Genomic DNA, 23,947 nt, shown 5'->3' with positions numbered 1-23,947 from the left:
TCCACACAATCACTACCACTTTACCTACAAATACCATACACTACCGGTTATAGGTCTCACGCACACACACACACACACTCACTCACTCACTCACTCACTCACTCACTCACTCACTCACTCACTCACTCACTCACTCACTCACTCAGTCAGTCAGTCAGTCAGTCAGTCATCAGTCAGTCAGTCACTCACTCACTCACTCACTCACTCACTCACTCACTCACTCACTCACTCACTCACTCACTCACTCACTCACTCACTCACTCTCTCACTCACTCACTCACTCACTCACTCACTCACACACACACACACACACACACAGCACCTCTACATTGTGGTAAACATAGCATCACAACACAAACACGTGGTGAAATTACAAACATTTAAAACAACAATTAAAAGCAACTGACACCTGCCCTGCTATGTGAAGATTTTATCATAAAGAAAATAATGCGAACATTTTTTGAGGTATGTGTTTGTTTTATTTTGTTTTTGAGACGGCATCTGGTGGTCATTAGAGGTACTGCAGGTTAAATCACAGGGAAACACAGAGACGAACATGGTAACACACACACACACACACACACACACACACACACACACACACACACACACACTCACTCACTCACTCACTCACTCACTCACTCACTCACTCACTCACTCACTCACTCACTCACTCACTCACTCACTCACTCACTCACTCACTCACTCACTCACTCACTCACTCACTCACTCACTCACTCACTCACTCACTCACTCACTCACTCACTCACCCACCCACCCACAGAGCTGGTGCTGGCTATTAGAGTGTACTGCATGTTAAATCATTTGCCCTAATAGGCCTTAAGATTCTGGCAGAGGTGTGATGTTGCTTCTTTCCTTGGCAAAGCATCAAGGACAAACATAAAAGGAAGATTTCTAATAATTCACGTGTTCATTCATTTCACAGACTCTTAACTTGTGAAGTTGTGCGATTTGAATACACAAACATTCCTGCAAAACTCTTGTTGCCCTGTGACAAGTTGTAATACAGTACAAAATGATCATCATTTTCTCAGCTCTCTCTCTCTACCATATATACAGCCCCGGGAAAAAATTAAGATTTTCTTAAATCTTCATCTCTACATTACTTATTGAAAATGCTCTTTAATGACAATATTTTTTATTGAGAATTTGTTAGAAATGTTGTCAGTAGTTCATAGTATAAAACCAAAATGTTAATTCTACTCAAACATATGCCTATAAATAGTAAAACGAGAGACACTGAACATTTGGAGTGGTCTCTTCATTTTTTCCAGAGCTGTATATATTGAGCTCCTGCATAAGAGACACAGATGGAACACAAATACATGACCAACAATCCAGGTCATTTATGGACAAACTACCTGTTCATAGAGACAGACATGGTCAGAGGAAACTGATATTTGAAGGCAGGAAGCGGCTAAGCGGATAAGAGCTCCGGGCCCATTTCACTGTCTGACATCCTCTGGTGAAAACACACTGGGCTGTTTACTGTAGGAGCCAGGAGTGGAACATGTGAACAAAACAGATTGAAAAGATCTCGGGGGGCGGGGAGGGGTGGGGGGATAATGTCTGTTTTCGTTCATGTATCACATGTGCATTATTAGATAGACAATAAGGACAACCAGGAGTTAAAGGTGAAGGCAGTGATTCTAGGAAATGTTTGTTGTCAAAATATTTAAAAAAAAAAAAATTTAAGATTTTTTTTTGACATTTTTATGCTTTATTGATAGTGTAGAGACAGAGTTGAAATGGGGCAGAGAGGGGAGTGATATGCAGAGAACGACCGCGGGCTGGAATCGAACCCGGGTCCGCTGCTGGCCGAGTCCCATGGGGGGGGACGCCCTACCAACTGAGCTAAGGGCGCCCCCGTCAAAATCACTTTTTGTCCAAATCAGTGAATATCTCCTCACAAACTGTTACCTGTCAGTACTGTATGTGCACTGAAAAAAAAGTGTTGATTAATACACAGCCTAGGCTCTGTGAGCTGGTATGTAAACAAAAGGGGCCGACTGTATCTAGCAACATGCCCTGTTTACAGCGCCTAGGCTGTGTATTAACACTGGATTTATTTTCAGCCCACACACACAGCACAGACAAGTAGTGGATCGTGAGGAGAGAGATTTTGGAAAAACAAGCGTTTCAGTCCTAATGCGTTTTGTCTATTTTGTCTTGGGTATGTCTTGTTAAACCGTCACAACTAGCATCCATTCAAGAATACAGTTTCAAAAGGGGGCGCCCTTAGCTCAGTTGGTAGGGCGTCCCCCCCCCCCCATGGGCCTCGGCCAGCAGCGGACCCGGGTTCGATTCCAGCCCGCGGTCGTTCTCTGCATGTCACTCCCCTCTCTGCCCCATTTCAACTCTGTCTCTACACTATCAATAAAGCATACAAATGGCAAAAAAAAATATATTAAAAAAAAAGAATAGCAAAAATGAATCATGAAAAAATTGCACAGGAAAAAACACACACACACCCAAAGTTACACAGTGCACCTTTAAAGTCCTTCTAAACAATGAATTACTCCAATTTACAAGTTAAATCAAACAAACACACGCCCAGAGTGACATAGTGCACCTTTGAGTCCTAATGCGTTTTTGTCTATCTCCTGTCCCCTACAGCCGCCACTGGAGACATTCCCTCCTACCAGCTGCGTTCCCCTAACTCTGGCCTGACCCAGGGCATTGTGATGGCAGCCTCCCCTGGCAGCATGCAGAGCCCCCCCATCCCACACACTGAGGAGGTCACACGCAAGAGGGAGGTCCGCCTCATGAAAAACAGGTAAGACTCTGCCTATACTACCCTAACACTGACCCTATGGCCAGGTTTCCTAGACATGGATTAAAGCTGGGGTATGTGATTTCTGATTGGTCAAAATTAACATGAGCGGTGCACTTTGACCAATCAGAGCGAGGCTTCGATTCTCTGTTCTTATTGGCTGTTGGGACTGTCCATTCACTTTGGCACGACTTTGTAGAGCGTGTCAGGGAGGGACCATAGGGGAGGGACCAAAGAGAACAAGTGGAGCGGTTGAGGTATTTGGATTCAAATCACTATCCCAACTGCCATTTTCTCCCCAAATCCTCCACCCCAGCTTTAAGCCTAGTCCTTGATTAAATAGAATTTTGAATGGAGATTGTCCATTGAATGCAATTTTTATTTTTTAAGATATTTTTTGTGGCATTTTTATGCTTTATTGATAGATTGTTCAAGAAAGTTCTACAAAGTTCTAGAATGCAACGCTCCCTGGGTAACCCCAACCCTTTAGAATAATAACAGAAGCTACAGTGGCCTTCAAGGACAAGAACAATTCTAAATGTTAAACAATGCACCTGATGACATTCCAACTATGACACTTTCAAGATGGCGGCACTAGGCCTTGGTCCAAGATATGCAGATGAGACCCTTTCTAAGGGGAAAAAAAAATCAAAAAAATGTGTTCAGCTATTATGCACTAAATTAAACGTACTTATGGATATTATAATTACTTTCTACAAAATCTGCTAGGAAATAAAACCCAAAATTCTACACACTGCACCTTTAACCTTGGGCTCTGTGGAATGGAACACCTGACAGAGAGTCTAGAGATGTTGATGTGCTCAGTTTTCTCGTTGCGAAAGTAACAAGAGCAAAGGCCGAACACTGCTTTTATATTTGCAAATGTTTCTGTGCCGCCATATTGTTCATGATTGTTTAGGGAAATGCCGCTGTAGGCAAATTAAAAGGTGGGGTCAGCGATTCTGGAGAACGCTTGTTGTCAAAATCACTGTTTGTCAAAGTCAGTTAACAGGTATGTAAACAAAGGGTGTGTGTGTATTATGTTTTATTTTGCACACACACACAGTACAGACAGGTGGTGGATCATGAGGAGATATTCACAGATTTTTGACAAAAAGTGATTTTCACCACTAAATTAAGCCAGAATTGCTGACTCCACCTTTAAAGCTGCAGTGTGTAGAATTGTGGGTTTTATTTCCTAGCAGATTTTGTAGAAAGTAATTATAATATCCATAAGTACATTTAATTTAGTGCATAATAGCTGAATTTTTTTTTTATTATTATTATTTTTTCCCTTAGAAAGGGTCTCATATATGTCCATATTTCTGCATATCTTGGACCAAGGCCTAGTGCTGCCATCTTGAAAGTGTCATAGTTGGAATGTCATCAGGTGCATTGTTTGAAATGTAGAATTGTTCTTGTCCTTGAAGGCCACTGTAGCTTCTGTTATTATCCGAAAGGGTTGGGGTTACCCAGGGAGCGTTGCATTCTAGAACTTTGTAGAACGTTCTTGATGATGTCATATTACACACTGCACCTTTAATTATTGTCTAGTAAAAGCATAGACATGTATGTGAAAGCAAGACAGTGTCCTATTTATACCTGAACTTCACATCCTTACAAACACATCTGCTCTCTTGGGTTTGCACAGCTTGCAATGTTTGGCCCGGAGCGCTACGTTAACATTTAATGCAGAGACTCATCAACATATTTTGTTTTCCCCTCTCTCTTTTCCTGTTTTCCTGCTCTTTCTTTCTTTCTTTCTTTCTTTCTTTCTTTCTTTCTTTCTTTCTTTCTTTCTTTCTTTCTTTCTTTCTTTCTTTCTTTCTTTCTTTCTTTCTTTCTTTCTTTCTTTCTTTCTTTCTTTCTTTCTTTCTTTCTTTCTTTCTATCTATCTATCTATCTATCTATCTATCTATCTATCTATCTATCTATCTATCTATCTATCTATCTATCTATCTATCTATCTATCTATCTATCTATCTATCTATCTATCTATCTATCTATCTATCTATCTATCTATCTATCTATCTATCTATCTATCTATCTATCTATCTATCTATCTATCTATCTATCTATCTATCTATCTATCTATCTATCTATCTATCTCTCTCTCTCTCTCCCCCTTTCTTTACTCTCACAGGGAAGCAGCGCGCGAGTGCCGCAGGAAAAAGAAAGAATACGTCAAATGTCTGGAGAACCGAGTGGCCGTGTTGGAAAACCAGAACAAAACCCTGATCGAGGAGCTCAAAGCGCTCAAGGACATTTACTGCCACAAGAACGAGTAGCGGCACTTTGCTACGGTTTGTGGCAGCGGCCATTTTACAAGCTGCTGCTGCTACGGCAACAGGAAAAAAAAACTTAAAAAAAACAAACACTTTTTGGACTTTTAAACAAAAAACTGCTTCTGTCTTTGTTTGACTGTGCTCACTCAGGCCTAGTCTGGTTTACACTGAATCAGCGAGTGTCCCGCCGAATTGAGGGGAATTGGGAAAATAATAAATAGCTTGAGCTCGCCAGAATTTCGCTCTCTAGTTCATCGTATATCTTGTGCTATTTTTCGCCTGTGAGGACTTTCTAGAAGTGTCGTTTCTACTGCACTGTCTATCGCTGCTGCTTTGCGACGCCAGCCAATCACAAGCCATCCTGAGAAGAGGAACCAGGAAGTGGAAATACAGGCGCTTCCTGGATGAAAATAAATGGACCTGATGCTCATAGTACAGAAATTTAAAGGAATACTTCACCGAAATCCTAGCCTGAGAAAAGGCATAAAGAGTGTTTTATTGTCTCACTGTCTAACCCTACATTTTCCCATGCGTGACATCACACATGGTAAAATTTAGGGTTAGGATTAACAGGACAGCTGGGCCAAGGGAAGACTGAGTGAAGACAAACCTCATTCATTATATTATAATAGCGATTTTATAATGATAGAACGCCGGTTCCGTATGGGTGAAGTATTCCTTTAACAAAATGGTGGAAGGGTAAGCCATGGTTTGTTTTTCTCGCTACCAGCAAAGTTTTTTCTGTGTAAACAAACGCAAAGCTTTAGCAAACACAAACACACCACCAGCTGCAACAACAACAAAAGCAACTCAACTGTGTTTACTTGATGATGTCATAGGTGTTATTAGCGCTTCTGTGATTGGTCGAATCATATACAGCTCTGGAAAAAAATTAAGAGACCACTCCAAATGTTCAGTGTCTCTTGTTTTATTGTTTATAGACATATGTTTGAGTAGAATGAACATTTTGGTTTTATACTATAAACTACTGACAACATTTCTACCAAATTCCCATACATTTTTTTGTCGTTAAAGAGCATTTTCAATCAGTAATGTAGAGATGAAGATTTAAGAAAAATCCAGACTGGTCTCTTAATATTTTCCGGAGCTGTGTATATATACATCCGCTTCTGTTATTGGTGGAATCATGTATTTCCTGTTTGTGCAAAAAACACAATTAAGGAGAAAAATATCTTTAAGCTTTTGTCGTCAAAAAGGATTTACTGAGTTTCCCTGACTTGTTTTGTTTTTAGGTTGTGTTCAGGTGCAGCTCAAAAAATTAGAATATCATGAAAAGTTTCTTAAAAAAAATTAAACTTATATATTGTAGATTAATTAACAATTAAAAAATTTCTATTACAATAAAGTGAAATATGTCAGGCCTTTATTTATTTTTTATTTTGGTGTTTACGGCGAACAGTTAATGTCATAAAAAATCCAGTATCTCAAAATATATAACAATATTACATAACGCCGATCAAAGAAAGGATTTATAATACAGAAATGTCAACCTTCTGAGAAGTATGTTTATTTTATATTAATTTCACTTGATGTGTAATGAATCTAGAATATATTTAAATTTCACTTTTTGGATTAAATTACAGAAATGTTTCTAAACGTTTTATTGATATTCTTATTTTTCTAGATGCACCTGTAGAAGTTCTTGATTTTGGTTAAAAAGTGTATTTTTTTCAAGGAATTGGGAGTGAAGTCGAGTGAAAGCCCTCTCATGTTTTGGCAGATTATGTACAGAAAATATATCAAAGTCTATTTTTAAAGCCAATGTAGAGGAGCGTTATATGTATGAGCACTTAGCGGAAAAAAAAGTCCGGAAGAATCGTTATTTTTCCAATGGCTACAGTAAATGGATCGTAGTATATTTTGCTACAGTGCGTCAGCGTCCGTGTTATGGATATTTGCAGAATTTATATAAAATGTATTTGAAGCGTTTTCACTGCAACACATTTATATTATTCTACAAAGCAAAATGTTACCTGTTAAGTTAAGTTGGTAAATATGTCAAAAACAATGTTAATAGTTTGCTCTCTAAAGATTTCTACAACCAGCTTCTTAAGATGGTTCAGAGGATAGCTAAACTGTTGTGCTTTTTTTTTTTTTTTTCAAAGATATTTTTTTTGGCATTTTTTTTTTTTGTTATGCTTTATTGACAGTGCAGAGAGACAGAGGTGAAATGGGGCAGAGAGGGGAGTGACATGCAGAGGACGACCGCGGGCTGGAATCGAACCCGGGTCTGCTGCTGAACCCGGACGCCTTACCAACTGAGCTAAAGGCGCCCCCCCCACTGTTGTGCTTTCTTTACATGTCATGCAAGCGTGCAAAAGTTTAGTTTTTTTTCAAATGATGGATATATCCATTGTGGTATAAAAACTGTATTTGATTATTATGGCTATAGATATTACAACGCTCTGTTTTAAAGGGTGATGCCAATTTTATTTACTTTTATCTTTTTGTATGTACGTAAAGCAAGTTTTATTTTAAATGTTAATATATATATCATCTTGTCTTGATATTTTCATGGGAATTGAAAAAAAAACCTGCTTGCTTTTTCTGTTGATGTCGTTGTTGAGTTTGTTAAAAATATATTTTATTGTCATGAAAGAAAATTGACGAAAGAGCACTTCTTAAAAATAACAGTAACTTTTCGCTTATGACTGCCAAAGCTCTTTAGGTAATATTTAGGTTTAGTATTTAACTACTGTTTAGCGCAGTCATTTCACACACACACACGCACGCACACACACACATACACACACACATACACACACATCTCTTTGATATCAGCTGAGTTTTATTTCTCTACACATTATTTTTTTGCTGTTTCAACTGGCTCAGTCTTTGACCAGGTGTTCTCTCCTTGTTCCAATTGTGAAACCAAAACCGTATTTTGTTTATCTAATAAAATATTCAAAATGGATTGTGTCTCATTGCTCATTCTACTTCGTCTTCTGTAGCTTTTAACTTTTGGGCCACTGTGGCTCAGGTTGGTAGAGCGGATCGGCCAATGATCGAAGGGTTGGCAGTTCGAAGGGTTGGCGGTTCGATTCCCGCCCCGGCCACTTGTGTCATGGTGGCCACAGTTACAAAATACTGACAGTACAAACACACAGTAACTCATGTCAAGGCTGAAGTATACAGTGCTAAGCATACACATTCAAATAAATTTTTTCTTGATTAAAAAATATATAAGCCCGTTTTGGCAAAACTTGCAACTCAAATTCATGTTAAAAAAAAACAGGAAGGGGCGCCCTTAGCTCAGTTGGTAGGGCGTCCCCCCCCATGGGCCTCGGCCAGCAGTGGACCCGGGTTTGATTCCAGCCCGCGGTCGTTCTCTGCATGTCACTCCCCTCTCTGCCCCATTTCAACTCTGTCTCTACACTATCAATAAAGCATTAAAATGCCAAAAAAAAATATCTTAAAAAAAAACACAGGAAAAGGCTGAATTGAAACAAGTGACAGATAAGCAGATTGGAAAGGATGTTTTTAAACAAGGAGCCAGTAAAAATGCAATCTATTTTGTAAAGGCTATTGGTTGGTTGCATATGAAAATGAGTAGTTTCCATAGCAAATGAGTAGTTTCCATAGCAACCCCTGTTGACATAGCATTGACCTCAAAGAGCTCAGTGGCTGAGATCATTCAGTGTGTTTGTCTCCATCAAAATGAGACTTATGGATCCTCTTTTTTGTACGTCATATTCGTGTATTTCTCCCTCTCACACACACACACACACACACACACACACACACACACACACACACACACACACACACACACACACACACACACACACACACACACACACACGGTCTCCAAAAGATAACACACACAAAGAAACAGGAATTTGGCTTCCAACTTTATTACTTTACACACCCACTACACAACCACACAGAGCTCTCCTTCTGCTTTTCACACACACACACACACACACACACACACACACACACACACACACACACACACACACACACACACACACACACACACACACACACACACACTTGTAAAATAGAGAAGAATACCAAAGGGAAACCTTGAACATCGCCATTCAACACTCTTTTCTTTTCAACTTTCACATTCTATTCAAATGTCTCATGAATTCCGAGTAACAACTGACATTCTAAACGTTTTTCCATTACATAACTACACTGTGTGTGTGTGTGTGTGTGTGTGTGTGTGTGTGTGTGTGTGTGTGTGTGTGTGTGTGCGTGTGTGTGTGTGTGTGTCTCTCTCTCTCTCTAACTGCTGCATGTTGAAGCCTATACGGTTTATTTTGAGTCAAGTACCAGTCAAAACGGGATCATTCAACTTCACTGGAATTATTTAACTGAATGACGGTGCTGAACTCTATCCAGTGTCAGTATTCTTTCCATTGTGTTTCCAAAAGGCACAAGTAAAATACTAAAAATAAATGTTAATGTTTAGTTTATCTAACCTGAAAATACACCAAATGCACTGAATTCACTACTTTTAAATGTTTGTATTACAGTAATACAAAAAAAAAACTAACAACAGAAGGCAAGGCAAGGCAATTTTATTTATAAAGCACATTTCAGGCACAGGGCCACTCAAGGTGCTTCACAGGGTTAAAATCAAATAAAGAATACAAATACAAAAAAGGAACACATTTAAAACATGGATAAAAATACAACATTTAAATAAAAGAATTAAAACATTTTACCAAAAAAAAAAAAAAAAAAAGAAGAAAAAAAATTGCCCCAAAATATTAAAATATTCCCCAAAAACTATTTATCTAACCTCCAAATAGCCTACGCTAAATTCACTGGGCTACTGTTAATTTTTTCATTACACTAATACAAAACGTACAACACCAAAAAGAGAAATATGACATTGGCTATACATTACAAGTCAGGGCTAACCATCAATCAGTAATCAAGTCATAGTCAACGTTTTTTTATTGTTAGTTCTGATATATATAAGACATACATCAGATTTTTTTAATCCCGGTAAAGGGTTTTTCAAGCTAAGGGTGTAAGGGCAGAGGGTGTCATACTGTATGGAATGTAAAGCCCACTGAGGCAAATGTCTGTTTGTGATATTGGGCTATACAAATAAAACTGATTTGATTTGATTTGATTTGATCAGAATCGAAATTGCGTTTATCACTGGCCCACAGTGCAATAGGAGGAATGATAGAATATTTTTTTTTAAATTAGATCAGTTAGATGTAATCCAACATCTAAGGATTAAATAGATATGTGAAAAAAGCAAGAGAAGAAATACTTATTAGGTAAATGAATGACTAGGGTACGATAAATAAATACAAACTAGTAATAAGGAAAATACAGATTCACTCAGTGGTGAATTCACTACTGTAGGCTATCCCTCTGCTTTTGCAACATACGAACAAACAGAGGCAGAAAAGTTGCAGTGTGTGTGTGTGTGTGTGTGTGTGTGTGTGTGTGTGTGTGTGTGTGTGTGTGTGTGTGTGTGTGTGTGGGTGGGAGGCTGTATAATATTATTTTGCACACTCACTACTACACAACCACATAGGCCTAGAGCTCTCCTTCTGCTTCACACACACACACACACACACACACACACACACACACACACACACACACACACACACACACACACACACACACACACACACACACACACACACACACACACACACACACACACACACACACACACACACAGAGCGCTGTTTAATATTTCATTGTGTTGTGTTTTCGAACATCTTCGTGTCAGTTTGACGCTGCAGTGGAAATTTCCACCTGGAGACGGCAGCCTAGGTTACCACTACCTTGACAACGTAAACAGCGCGGCCGTGGTTACAGTCAACGACGCCCTCTGCTGCTCAACACGCAACACTGCAAGAGGGACATTATGGATACAAACAAAATAATAAATGAAATGTTGGCAATTTTAAAGGGACACTGTGTAACATTTTAAGTAATTTATTAGCTAAAATCAACATCCTCATTCATAAATAGGCCTATGTCCTCGTCGGTGTAAAATCACCTCTGCCAATAATCTGAATTATCCTCCTGAGCGGAGAATTACAAATATTAATATTACATGTTGTACATTGAGCGGGCAAGTCTTATGGAGGCATCCATGTTTTTGGAATGTCATCAGATGCATTGTTTAGAATTTAGAATTGTTCTTGTCCTTGAAGAGTCCACTGTAGCTTCTGTTATTATTCAAAAGGGGTGGGGTTACCCAGGGAGCGTTGTATTCTAGAACTTTCTTGATGATGTCATATTACACACTGCCCCTGTACACAAATTTGCCCTCGTGGGACATTTAATGAAAACCTTGAACCTTGAACCTTGACAAAAACATCAGATTTTGATTTTTTATTTAGCCTGAATATTTTACATTTAGGCCTATAAGATATTGTGTTGTTGTTTTAATCTTTTAACTACAATGTGTTGCTTGATTTTGTGGGGGAAGGGGAAGAGGGCTTGGTGGTTTTGTGAACCTTTTCATGTGGAAAACATTTTGTGCACAAGCTCGAAAAGTGGAATAAAATTAGTCGCCTATGGGGGCACCCTTAGCTCAGTTGGTAGGACGTCCCCCCCATGGGCCTCGGCCAGCAGCAGACCCGGGTTCGATTCCAGCCCGCGGTCGTTCTCTGCATGTCACTCCCCTCTCTGCCCCATTTCAACTCTGTCTCTACACTATCAATAAAGCATAAAAATGACAAAAAAAAATCTTTGATAAAAAATGAGTCGCCTATTATAATTTAGCCTACAGTTTAACTTGTTATCTCAAAAGGTGCAGTTTTAAATGCTGTCAACCCCAATATAACCTTTGTAAACATGAGCACCTCAAGGAGATTACTTTCAGAGCAGAAATATTCTATTGATGTTTGACTCTATACCTGCACAACAACACATGACCTCCCTTCTTAAGGCTTCATTCACAAAGTGTGAATGCACTATAGGCAAGTTTATTCATACAGGCTAGCGCATTTCAAACAAAGAGTCAATTGAACATGCTTTACATAAGATATTTAATGGACACACTTTAAAGAGATGAACATGGGGGCTCCCTTAGCTCAGTTGGTAGGGCATCCCCCCCATGGGCCTCGGCCAGCAGCGATAACACTATCAATAAAGCATAAAAATGCCAAAAAAAATATCTTTAAAAAAAAAACTCCTTCTTCAGATACAATAGCCTACGTATTTTGTTTTAATGTTTAGGCTACAGTGAGTCAATTGCAATTTGTCAATAACTCCGGGAACAGTCTGTACAAAAAGAGTGTCCCAGAGCGCCCTTAGCTCAGTTGGTAGGGCGTCCCCCCCCCCCCCCCATGGGCCTCGGCCAGCAGCGGACCCGGGTTCGATTCCAGCCCGCGGTCGTTCTCTGCATGTCACTCCCCCTCTCTGCCCCATTTCAACTATGTCTCTACACTATCAATAAAGCATAAAAATGCCAAAAAAAAAAGAAAAAAAAAAAAGAAAAGCCAATTCAGATTTGATTTAAAGGAGCTGAGAGTTGCAGCAGACCTCAGGTTTTCTGGGAGTTTGTTCCAGATATTTGGTGCATAAAAACTGAAAGCTGCTTCTCATAAAAATGCCAAAAAATATCTTAAAAAAAAAAAAAAAATTAGTGTCCCAAGATCTGTACCATCATGAATAATATCAGGAAAAGTAACAACATTTAGTAAGACAAGGATAAGCAGCCAGAATGTTTCACAGCCCACCTTCAAGTGTCCGCCATTTGTAATAAGAACGCACACTTTCGCCTTCAGATATGACAAGATACCTCTTTCTATGTTGAATTATACTGTTGATGCAACCTGGTTTGTTGGAAGCATAATGAACGCTGATAAACGTGCCCATATAATAAGTGAACATTTGCATATTTGCGCATAATGACTTTACCCACGTGACTGTGTGCCTTTGATGTGTTGATTGTGTGTTCTTCCTTTTAGAAATTGATTATATGTGTGCCGTACACAAATTAAAAACTAACCACAAAATGGAGAACTGCCTTACTTCCTGTAAAATGTAACATGATTGATCCTCCAATAAAGAGATTTATAAAAAAACTATTTTTCAGTTCCCATCCGATTCATATATCTTGGTTTTGGATATTGGTTCAATACAGATTTTTTTTTTTTTTGCTTAACATTTACCTTTAATTTAAACAATGTCTTAGAAACCTGTTAAGTAGAGTACGCCATGTTATTTCTTTTTGAAATTTTGGCCTTTTTTTGTGTTCACTTTTTCAGTCGTGTGTTTGTGTTCCTTAAACAAATAAAAAAAATAAAAATAAAGTATTTTTTAAAAAAGTGCCCAGTTTTATAATATACTCTAATCTTTCCTGAATATATAATTAAAAATCACAGACATGGGGTTCATATATAGGCTACTGTGTTTGGGCTCTCTTCCAGAAAGGGCATGTATGCATTTTAAATGTCATATTGATGCACTACCACACGTTCACCAGAAGATGGCACTATTTGAACTGTCTCAAACTTTTTGTCACATTGTTGTTACGATGTTAGGTTTCATTCAGCACAGAAAATATTCACGGTGCTTTAGAACGCTTTTGCAATTCAAATTTAAAAGTCAATAAACTTGAAGGAGGCTTAGTTAACATTTTTAACCCTAAACTGACCAAATCCCGAATCACACACACAGAAAGTGGCCTAGATAATAGCTTTTTAGACCCTTTGATATTGAATATAAATAGCCATTATAATAGCCTATCGTCATGTTGTAGGCCTAATGTGTTTCCCCTATATTATTTACTGAATTTAAATGGCAAAAAGACCCTTTATTCTTATAATTAAAAAAACCTCACTGTAAGCCTATAGCAGCTTTATTATCAGTATATTACATCCTTGGAGTAGCTGTCTGCGTTCCAATACCCATACTTCCGTACTATTTAGTATGCCAGAAAAAGATTTAGGATGTCCCAATACATGCACGTCAAATGTAGTATGCTGAAAATACATAAATGCCCCATTAACTCCAAAAGCATTTTGGAATATTCGTCTTTATTCTTGACATTTCTTGACATATTGAGAAAAAATCTTCCTTATCTGATTTTTTTTTCTCCTGTGGCCCTAAAACTCTTCTGTACTTTAGTATGTAGTGTAGTAAAAAGACTAAAACTCTTCTGTACTTTAGTATGTAGTGTAGTGAAAATAAAGAGTATGTGATTTGGAATGCAGGGACAGGGAGTCAGATAAGGAATATTTTTTTTTCATTATGTCGAGAAATTTCAAGAATAAAGACGAATACTCCAAAATGCTATTGGAGTTAGTGGGGCATTTATGTATTTTCAGCATACTACAATTTAAGTGCATGTATTGGGACATCCTAAATATTTTCCTGGCATACTAAATAGTAGGAGAAGTATGGGGATTGGAACGCAGGGTTTGTGTTTGTTCTCCGCTCTGTCATTTGTAACCACCCACTTTGAACCGGAACCTTTTTCTCTGTGGATTTGCACCAATACAGTGTCGGTCTCTCGCTCTGACAGCAGCCGCGAGACACAACAACACACACACACACACACACACACACACACACACACACACACACACACACACACACACACACACACACACACACACACACACACACACACACACACACACACACACACACACACACACACACACACACACACACACACCGCTGTGTATCCGTACTGTGCGCCCATCGCCACTCATCTGGAAGCGAAGAAGCAGGATATGCGTCCTGTTATTACAATGCCTGTTATAATAACAACCGTGGACGTATGAATTCGGTCTATAAAAAATTGAATAACGGAAGCCCTTTGGACTGTTACTAGCATTGGAATATACCGGTTTAACGTGACACATTATGATAGCCTACATTCTTCGGTGTGACAGCGTCTGACCGACTGACAGACAGAGAGGATTCCATGGGCGCGAGTGTTGGCTACTGCTGGACATATATGATGCACCCCGCTCGCAGTGGTGATAATACGGTGACTTGTTCGCCTTGGTACCGCGGGGTTTAAGCTACTGTTTTGGGGCGATACTTTCATATTTCATCCACTGGGAAGGATTGTAAACACACCCACACTTTGGCTACCTCTTTCTGGGGTCGTAATAGGCTACTGGACGTATACGATAATGCACCCTATGCGCTTTGGTGATATACGGTGACTTGTGTGGGGTTAAGCGACTGTTTTGGGCGATCATTTCAAGCGTATTTCATCCAGTGGAGAAGGACTGAGGATTGTAAACACACCCGCACTTTGGCTACCTCTCCTGGGGGTCGTTAAAGGGGAGAGATAGGCTACTGGACGTACGATGATTTGGTGATAGGCTATACGGTGACTTTAGTGGGGTTAAGCGACTGTTTTGGGCGATCATTTCAAGCGTATTTCATCCAGTGGAGAAGGACTGAGGATTGTAAACTCATCCGCACTTTGGCCACCTCTCCTGGGGGTCGTTAAAGGGGAGATTTTAAGGCCATGGGGGGCACGACCTCTTGCTGTGTGTCTGCCAGCCCCAAGCTGCGGAGAAATACCCACTCGAGGCTGGAGTCCTACCACCACGAATCCGATCTCAGCCGCGAGGACACCGGCGGACATCTGCAGCACATCAGCGACAGGGAGAACGTGGATGGTAAATAGTTTATTTTTTAAAGTTTAATTTTAAAGTCTTTTTAAATTTTTTTTATTTAAAATTATAATACTATCTATCTATCTATCTATCTATCTATCTATCTATCTATCTATCTATCTATCTATCTATCTATCTATCTATCTATCTATCTATCTATCTATCTATCTATCTATCTATCTATCTATCTGTCTGTCTGTCTGTCTGTCTGTCTGTCTGTCTGTCTGTCTGTCTGTCTGATCCATCCATCCATCCATCCTTCTTTCTTTCTTTCTTTCTTTCTTTCTTTCTTTCTTTCTTTCTTTCTTTCTTTCTTTCTTTCTTTCTTTCTTTCTTTCTTTCCACACAATACACAATTTTCTCTTTCATATATTCATACATCTTACTTTGTGTTGTCCGAAGGGTGACGGAAGAATGTGGATGGTGAATTTTTTTTATTTTTTATTTATTTATCCTCGAAAGATCAATGTAATAAATGAATGGTCAAATCAATGGTTTAAATGAATGTAGGCTAAGTAAAAATAAACAACCTAACAAGTTTTTACATTTTTTTTATTGAAAATTGAATGCAAAACTGTTTGTAGGGGAGAAAACATAGCCAACATCAAAACTACAGATGTAATAGCCTAATCAGTGTGTCTGTGGACACAGGGAGAACGTAGACAGTAAACATATAATTAATAATAGCTCTATATAATCAGTGTTTTTATGTTGTCCCCATGACATGTACAGTGTGACCATACCAAGATAAATTCAAATTCAAATTCAAAAAAACTTTATTTGTCCCCAGGGGGCAATTGAAGGCACATAGAGCAGCAGCATTACAAAGGACAGGGCCATGTCCAAACATAAACAAACAAAAACACAGCGTTGCTACCTGGCAGACAATACAATAAGATAAGCAGTGATAAAGTAATGTAGCCTATTGATTGTGTGGAGCAGCTATTTATAGAAATAATAGAGCAATTATATATATTCCTAGTGTGCTTTAAGTACTGCAGGTGAATTTGTGTAACATCTTTTTCACTTTCCCCCTATATAAGTAGGCTACAGTATATGCAGCCTCATTTATAATAGGTTTACGCCTACTGCATATGGATGAAATATTGTCCAAAGTTTTTACAGAAGAACAGATTTTTTCATTTTATAGATCAAAAGTAAAGTCAACATTGATAACCAGATACACTGTAAAGCCTTATTATATGGGCAATATTAACATGTAACAACAGTGATACTGTGTAGGCTATGGGAAGAAAATGTCATTTCTAAGGCCAATATAGCCTTCAAAATCACCTTCACTGGGAGATCACTTTTAAACTCTTTACTCAAATCAAATCAAAACCTTTCTCATATCCTGGAGAAATAGTTACTGCTAAATACAGCTCTGGAAAAAAAATGAAGAGACCAGTCTGGATTTTTTCTTAAATCTTCATCTCTACATAACTTATTGAAAATGCTCTTTAATGGCAAAAAATCTATTGGGAATTTGGTAGAAATGTTGTCAGTAGTTTATAGTATAAAACCAAAATGTTCATTCTACTCAAACATATGTCTATGAAAAGTAAAACGAGAGACACTGAACATTTGGAGTGGTCTCTTAATATGTTTTTCCGGAGCTATAGATATGGATATATGGTGAGCACATACTCCTTTGTGGTTGCTGCCTCTTTGTTTTCAGTCTCAATTGCATGAAAGAAAATGCAGCTATGGAAGCTAGGCGCCCCCCCCCCCCCCCCCACTCCCACCCCCCACCATTGACACATGCTAATGTGTATTAACAACAGACCCATTCACACTGGAAAACTGTCTCCTAAATGGGCTGCCTATTATACAGCCCGCAGCCAAACATTACACATACAAATGGATTTCACCCCTAGACTCTGTAAAACGATTCCTTTATTTTCAAAGGGGCGGCGTGATCGGAGTTATGTTTCATAACATACAGCTCTGGAACAAATGAAGAGACCACTCCAAATGTTCAGTGTCTCTCGTTTGACTCTTTATAGGCATATGTTTGAGTAGAATGAACATTTTGCTTTTATAATATAAACTGCTGACAACATTTCTACCAAATTCTAATACATTTTTTGTCATTAAGAGCATTTTCAATAAGTTATGTAGAGATGAAGATTGAAGAAAAATCCAGACTGGTCTCTTCATTTAATCCAGAGCTGTATTGTAATTGGTTCAATAACTATCGGACATTGTATTTTGAAATCGCTTCATCCAATAGGCTACATCCTCTCATTTTGCCTCTCTGTCCAGTCCAATCCAGTGTTAATACACAGCCTAGTCTCTGTAACCGGGCAGGGCATGTTGCTATCTACGCTGGGCTTTCCTTTGTTGACAGTTTACAGAGCCTAGGCTGTTTATTATAACACTGGATTTCCTCCACCCCACAGTGTACAAACAGTACAGACAGGTAGCGGATCATGAGGAGATATTCACTGATTTTTGACTCGAGAATCGCTGACTCCACAATTCAAAGTTCAATTTCAGCTCTATACAGCAATCGAAACAATTAAGAGACCAGTCTGGATTTTTCTTCAATCTTCATCTCTACATAACTGATTGAAAATGCTCTAAATGACAATGTTTTTTTGGGGGGGAATTTGGTAGAAATGTTGTCAGTAGTTTATATTATAAGACCAAAATGTTCATTCTACTCAAACATATGCCTATAAATAGTAAAACGAGAGACACTGAACATTTGGAGTGGTCTCTTAATTTTTTCCAGAGCTGTAAATAGATATTGTTTTTGTGTCTCCATATTTTACCTCTTTATTAGAATCAGAAACCCATAATAACCAACATTTGTTCGGCAAAATTGAACAAATATATAAAGATATTCAGATATTCAGATTATGAATGACAGTCGACCAACACTTCTTAAGGACTCGTGCTGTGCGTTAATTGAAACAGCAGCGTGGCTAATATGTTAGCTAGCTGCTCTATTATGTGTATACAGACAGTATGGTGGAGATTAGTGGGCTACACACACACACACACACACACACACACGCACACGCACGCACGCACACACGCACGCACACACACACACACACACACACACACACACACACACACACACAGACACAGAAATACACACAGAAATACACACACACACACACACACACAGACACACACACCACGCATGCACACAGACAGACAACCAGACAGACAGACAGACAGACAGACGCACACACTCTCTCTCACACACACACACACACACACACACACACACACACACACACACACACACACACACACACACACACACACACACACTCACATGCACACGCACACTCACACACACACACACACACACACACACACACACACACACACACACACACACACACACACACACACACACACACACACACACACACACACACACACAGAAAGGCAGCTGTGAGCCTGTGTCAGAGCAGATAGTGAAAATCCGCCAGGGAAAGGTGATTGCCAAGTAATACCTCAATAAAGAGCGTGACGTTGCATGGATGAGTAAACATAACATTTTCCTATGATATGATAGCGCTACAGCTACTGAGCAAACATTGTCACGTATACTTAAAGGCCTACTTCACTGGTGGAAATATGAAGGTGTATTGAACTCTGAGATCCTATGTAGTATAAATGTGCAAAACATTTTCGAAATCGGTTCATCCTAGCCTGAGAAAAGGCAGAAAGACCCTATATGTTCCCATGTGTATAGGGTTAGGATTAACAGGACAGCTGCTGGGCCAAGGGACATACTGAGGGAAGAAAAACCTCATTCATTATATTATGATAGCGATTTTATAATGATAGAACGCCGGTTCCGTATGGGTGAAGTATTCCTTTAACCATTTACTTCAAATAATGAACTGGCAAACCTAATAAAGTAGTTCAATATGGACAGTAGAGCCTGGATACACCTCTCTGAATCTGTTTATCTTTTGTTTATTTTCTTTCTCATTACAGTAATGGTCGTGCTCTGAGAATGCTTATATAATTCATAGCAACACAAAGCACACAGTTTGCCTACAGGGACGTGAAAGAGCAGGAGATAGGTTTGCACTAATTGGCAGATATTGTGCTGCTGTGAAAAGGTTGTGTGAGGATGTGTAGTGGTGTAATGAATGCCTTTGGTTGGATCAGGATTATACAGGCTGCTTACATGTTCTATTAAAGGAATACTTCACCCATACGGAACCGCCGTTCTATCATTATAAAATCGCTATTATAATATAATGAATGAGGTTTGTCTTCCCTCAGTCTTCCCTCAGTCTTCCCTCAGTCTTCCCTCAGTGGCCCAGCTGTCCTGTTAATCCTAACCCTACATTTTACCATGTGTGATGTTGTCACTCTAGTAAAATGTAGGGTTAGACAGTGAGACCATAAAACACTCTTTCTGCCTTTTTTCTCAGGCAAGGATGAACCGATTTCTAAAAATATTTGCACATTAATACTACATAGGATCTCAGAGTTCAATATCAATACACCGTCATATTTCCACTGGTGAAGTAGGCCTTTAAAGTTTAAACTAAGCGTTTCTCTGAATCTTTCCCCAGCTGTTTAGCTCTGGACAGAATCCAAGGCCCAAAGGTCAGAGCACTGAGATGTGATGTCAAACCGTGACGTAATGTAGTGAGCAGATTATCTGTCTTTAAAAACAGAAGGTGTTGTGGGTCGTTTCAGGACGCCCATGTATGTAATCCCCCTCCCCACCCCCACCCCCCACCGCCTGAGTGACATAACAGACCAAACTGACCCACACACTGGCCTCACTCAGTGCGGTTACATGGCACAACTAGATTGGATTATCACATATATCGAACAAGACACTCGAACGGACCGTGTCACTTGTCTGAGTATACATGGCCTTTCAGAAATCGGATAAATGTCCGATGCATGGCTGTCTCCACTATGCTAGGTGGCGCTGTAGCCCTTTCAACCATGCTTTCAACAAGTGGTTTTAGAGCCACGTCCGGTTCTCTTCCGTCAATAACCCATGGTGTAGCCTATCACGCGCAGGCACACAAGCACAGAACGAGAAGTCCGATATGCGATATCCGATCCCTGTATACATGCAGAGAGAAAGCCGACAATGAACGAATTATCTAGGTGTTCTTATCCGACTTCTCTTGTCCGTTATTGTGCCGATTTGTGTCCGAAGTAGATCGGATAAAGGTGTTTACATGCAGGTTAAAAGTCCTGTTGAGGTCTTATTCGTTTAGTTATCCGATTATGAGTCTGCATGTAAACTGATGTTAAACTGTAAAAAAATCGAAATCTAATTCTGTGAAGGTAGGCATATAGTGCGTGATTTGGTTAAAGCTGGGGTATGTGATTTCTGATTGGTCAAAGTTAACATGAGCTGTACACTTTTTACCAATCAGAGCGAGGCTCCGATTCTCAGTTCTTATTGGCTGTTGGGACTGTCCATTTCACTTTGGCACGACTTTGTTGGTGTAGAGCGTGTCAGGGAGGGACCATAGGGGAGGGACCAAAGAGAACAAGTGGAGCGGTTGAGGTATTTGGATTCAAATCTCTATCCCACCTGCCATTTTCTCCCCAAATCCTCCACCCCAGCTTTAAACAAAATATTTAACAAAACATTTCAAAAACAGTATTAATTTTTTTTTAATTATTGATGTGTCCTCAAATGCAAGAGATAGTCAGGGAAGGTACATATTTTTATTTTTTTTACTATGGAAAAGGGGTAGGATTAAATAAGTGTATACTTCTTCCTGCTCCTTTTCAGGCATATCTCAGAAATACAGATAATTTGTTTTCTTTTATTTTTTATTTTTTGTGAAAACATAATTTTTGTTTATTGTATTTCCATGCTTTTCATTTTGTTTTGTATGTTTGATATGTCTGAAATAAATTGAATCAAATCAAATCAAAGGTCTAATTTTTTGGTTACATTTTCGACCCGTTCACGCACATACAATATAAAATCTAAATTGTTCAGTACATGTTACATATAGGCCCTTTAATCTTAATGTAATACTAGTTCTGTAGCAGAGCCGTACATGCAGTATTATTACATTTACTGTGTGTGTGTGTGTGTGTGTGTGTGTGTGTGTGTGTGTGTGTGTGTGTGTGTGTGTGTGTGTGTGTGTGTGTGTCATCTGCAGAAAAATGGGTTAGGGTCTTAAGAGGAGCAGTCTGTCTGGCTCCATGTAAGAGGGAATGACATCATCACACTATCAGACACGGTCAATAATACTGGGCGGAGAGGGCACACACACACACACACACAGAGACACACACACACAGAGACACACACACACAGAGACACACACACACACACACAGAGACACACACACACACACACACACACACACACACACACACACACACACACACACACACACACACACACACACACACACACACACACACACACACACACACACACACACACACACACACACACACACACACACACACACACACACACACACACACACACACACACACACACACACACACACACACACACACACACACACACACACACACACACACACACACAGCGTTAAAAAAATAAATCCACCAGGCGAAAATGGTCCTGAAACTACACTAACAATACATTTCTGTTTCCATCATTTGGATGCTGCTGACCTCTTCCTCTCCCCTAGTCTGTGTGTGTGTGTGTGTGTGTGTGTGTGTGTGTGTGTGTGTGTGTGTGTGTGTGTGTGTTTGTCTGTGCGTGCGTGCGTGTGTCTGTGTGTGTGTTTGTCTGTGCGTGCGTGCGTGTGTCTGTGTGTGCGTGTGTGTGTGTGTGCGTGTCCGCAACAGTTTCCTTGCTAAAAGAGGAAGACAGAGTTAAGTTAAGATGTATGACTAAGGGTAAGACATATGCTTAAAATCCCAGCCATATTGAGCATATATTCCCCTCGTCTGTGAGCTCATGTATTCTCGACATGACATCACTAATAACGTTGTCATAATCTTGGGCTTACTGTCGACATGTTCGTTTAGATCACACTCGTAATTCGGCTTAGGGGTTTGGGGGTCTCAGAGGGGGGGTTAGACTGTAGTGTCATCACAGCAGGTCATTTGCTATTAAAATGCCCTGAGCCCTACAGCTTGAATAAAAACCCATTACGTACATATGTGCCATAATCCCTGTCATTAGTATTAAGACGTCAATATTGCACTTAAAGGGAGAGTTTGGTTAGTTTTACATCAGCTGTTGCCGTTTAGAAATGTCTCTATGTTTTATACAGTAATAAAGGGTTTAAGGGCAGAGGGGTGTCATACTGTATGGAATGTAAAGCCCACTGAGGCAAATGTCTATTTGTGATATTGGGCTATACACAAATAAAACTGATTTGATTTGGACGTTGGTTAGAATATGTGATGGGTGGATTCTGTATATATTTACATTTGGTTTATGATTCAAAAGGTAGGGTCAGCGATTCCAGAGCATGTATGTTGTGTTAATACCCGTCAAAATAATATCTCCTCGCGATCCAGTGTTAATACACAGCCTAGGCTCTGTAAACTGAACACAGTGGGGGCGACTGTGGCTCAGTTGGTAGAGCGGGTCGGCCGATGATCAAAGGGTTGGAGGTTCGATCCCCGCCCTGCCACCTGTGTCATAGTTGTTGTGTCCTTGGGAAAGACACTTCACCCAATTTGCCTCGTGTGAATGTCGATAGTTAGCCTGCTGCTATCTGTGTATGGATGTGTGTGTGTGAATGGTAATGCGGGAAAGGAAAACAGGTCTCCCTTGCAAAAGAGTCTTCGGTCTCAATGGGATTTACCTGTATAAATAAAGGTTAAAAAAAAAATAATAATTCACCGATTTGGACTACAAGTGATTTCTAAGATCGCTGATTCCACCTTTAATTTGTTCTTTAAAAGGTGCATAAAACATCAGGGTTTCAGTGGAATTCCATTTCCATTTTTTTTTTAGGATTATTCAGTGTTTGTTATAGACATAAGAACTTATTCGTTCCAATGAAGTGGCCGTGGAATCACCAATAACACACTTCACAGACCATAAGAGTGTTTAAAGAAATACAAATAATTCATCCATATCAAGGCTGTTAAAGCTTCTGTTTACATTGGTCTTGACTGTTTCAACTGGCTGCATAACCTAATGTTTACTCTTGAACATTTGATAGCGGTTAGCATTAGCACACTGTTTATTCTGGGTTTCTTTCACTCTTCCCATTTCAAAATATGAAAAGGATTATTAGGATTTGGAAATCGTTAGCCTCATAGCATAATTGCCTAAATCATATGTACTCTACTTTTAG

The 23,947-nt window shown here is 39.4% G+C and overlaps 2 protein-coding genes across 2 annotated transcripts in view; both read left to right on the top strand.

Moving 5' to 3' along the window:
- LOC307255286 (cAMP-responsive element modulator-like) overlaps positions 1–7,963 on the top strand; it is a 28,065-nt gene extending 20,102 nt beyond the window's left edge. Inside the window, exons 7-8 of the mRNA XM_080033961.1 lie at positions 2,638–2,797; positions 4,938–7,963. Of these exons, the coding sequence (XP_079890087.1) occupies positions 2,638–2,797; positions 4,938–5,082 (305 nt within the window). The 3' untranslated portion in view covers positions 5,083–7,963. The remainder of the gene's footprint in view (positions 1–2,637; positions 2,798–4,937) is intronic.
- Positions 7,964–15,532: 7,569 nt separating this feature from the next.
- The window catches only part of LOC307255456 (partitioning defective 3 homolog), a gene marked incomplete at both ends in the record, with an annotated part of 133,639 nt that continues 125,224 nt past the window's right edge, over positions 15,533–23,947 (top strand). The window contains 1 exon segment of the mRNA XM_080034140.1: positions 15,533–15,686. Coding sequence (XP_079890266.1) covers positions 15,533–15,686 — 154 coding nt within the window.

The sequence above is a fragment of the Ammodytes marinus genome (assembly GCF_949987685.1).
Source record: "Ammodytes marinus genome assembly, chromosome: 9".
Classification (NCBI taxonomy): Eukaryota; Metazoa; Chordata; class Actinopteri; order Uranoscopiformes; family Ammodytidae; genus Ammodytes; species Ammodytes marinus.
This window is presented reverse-complemented; position numbering and strand designations above follow the sequence as displayed.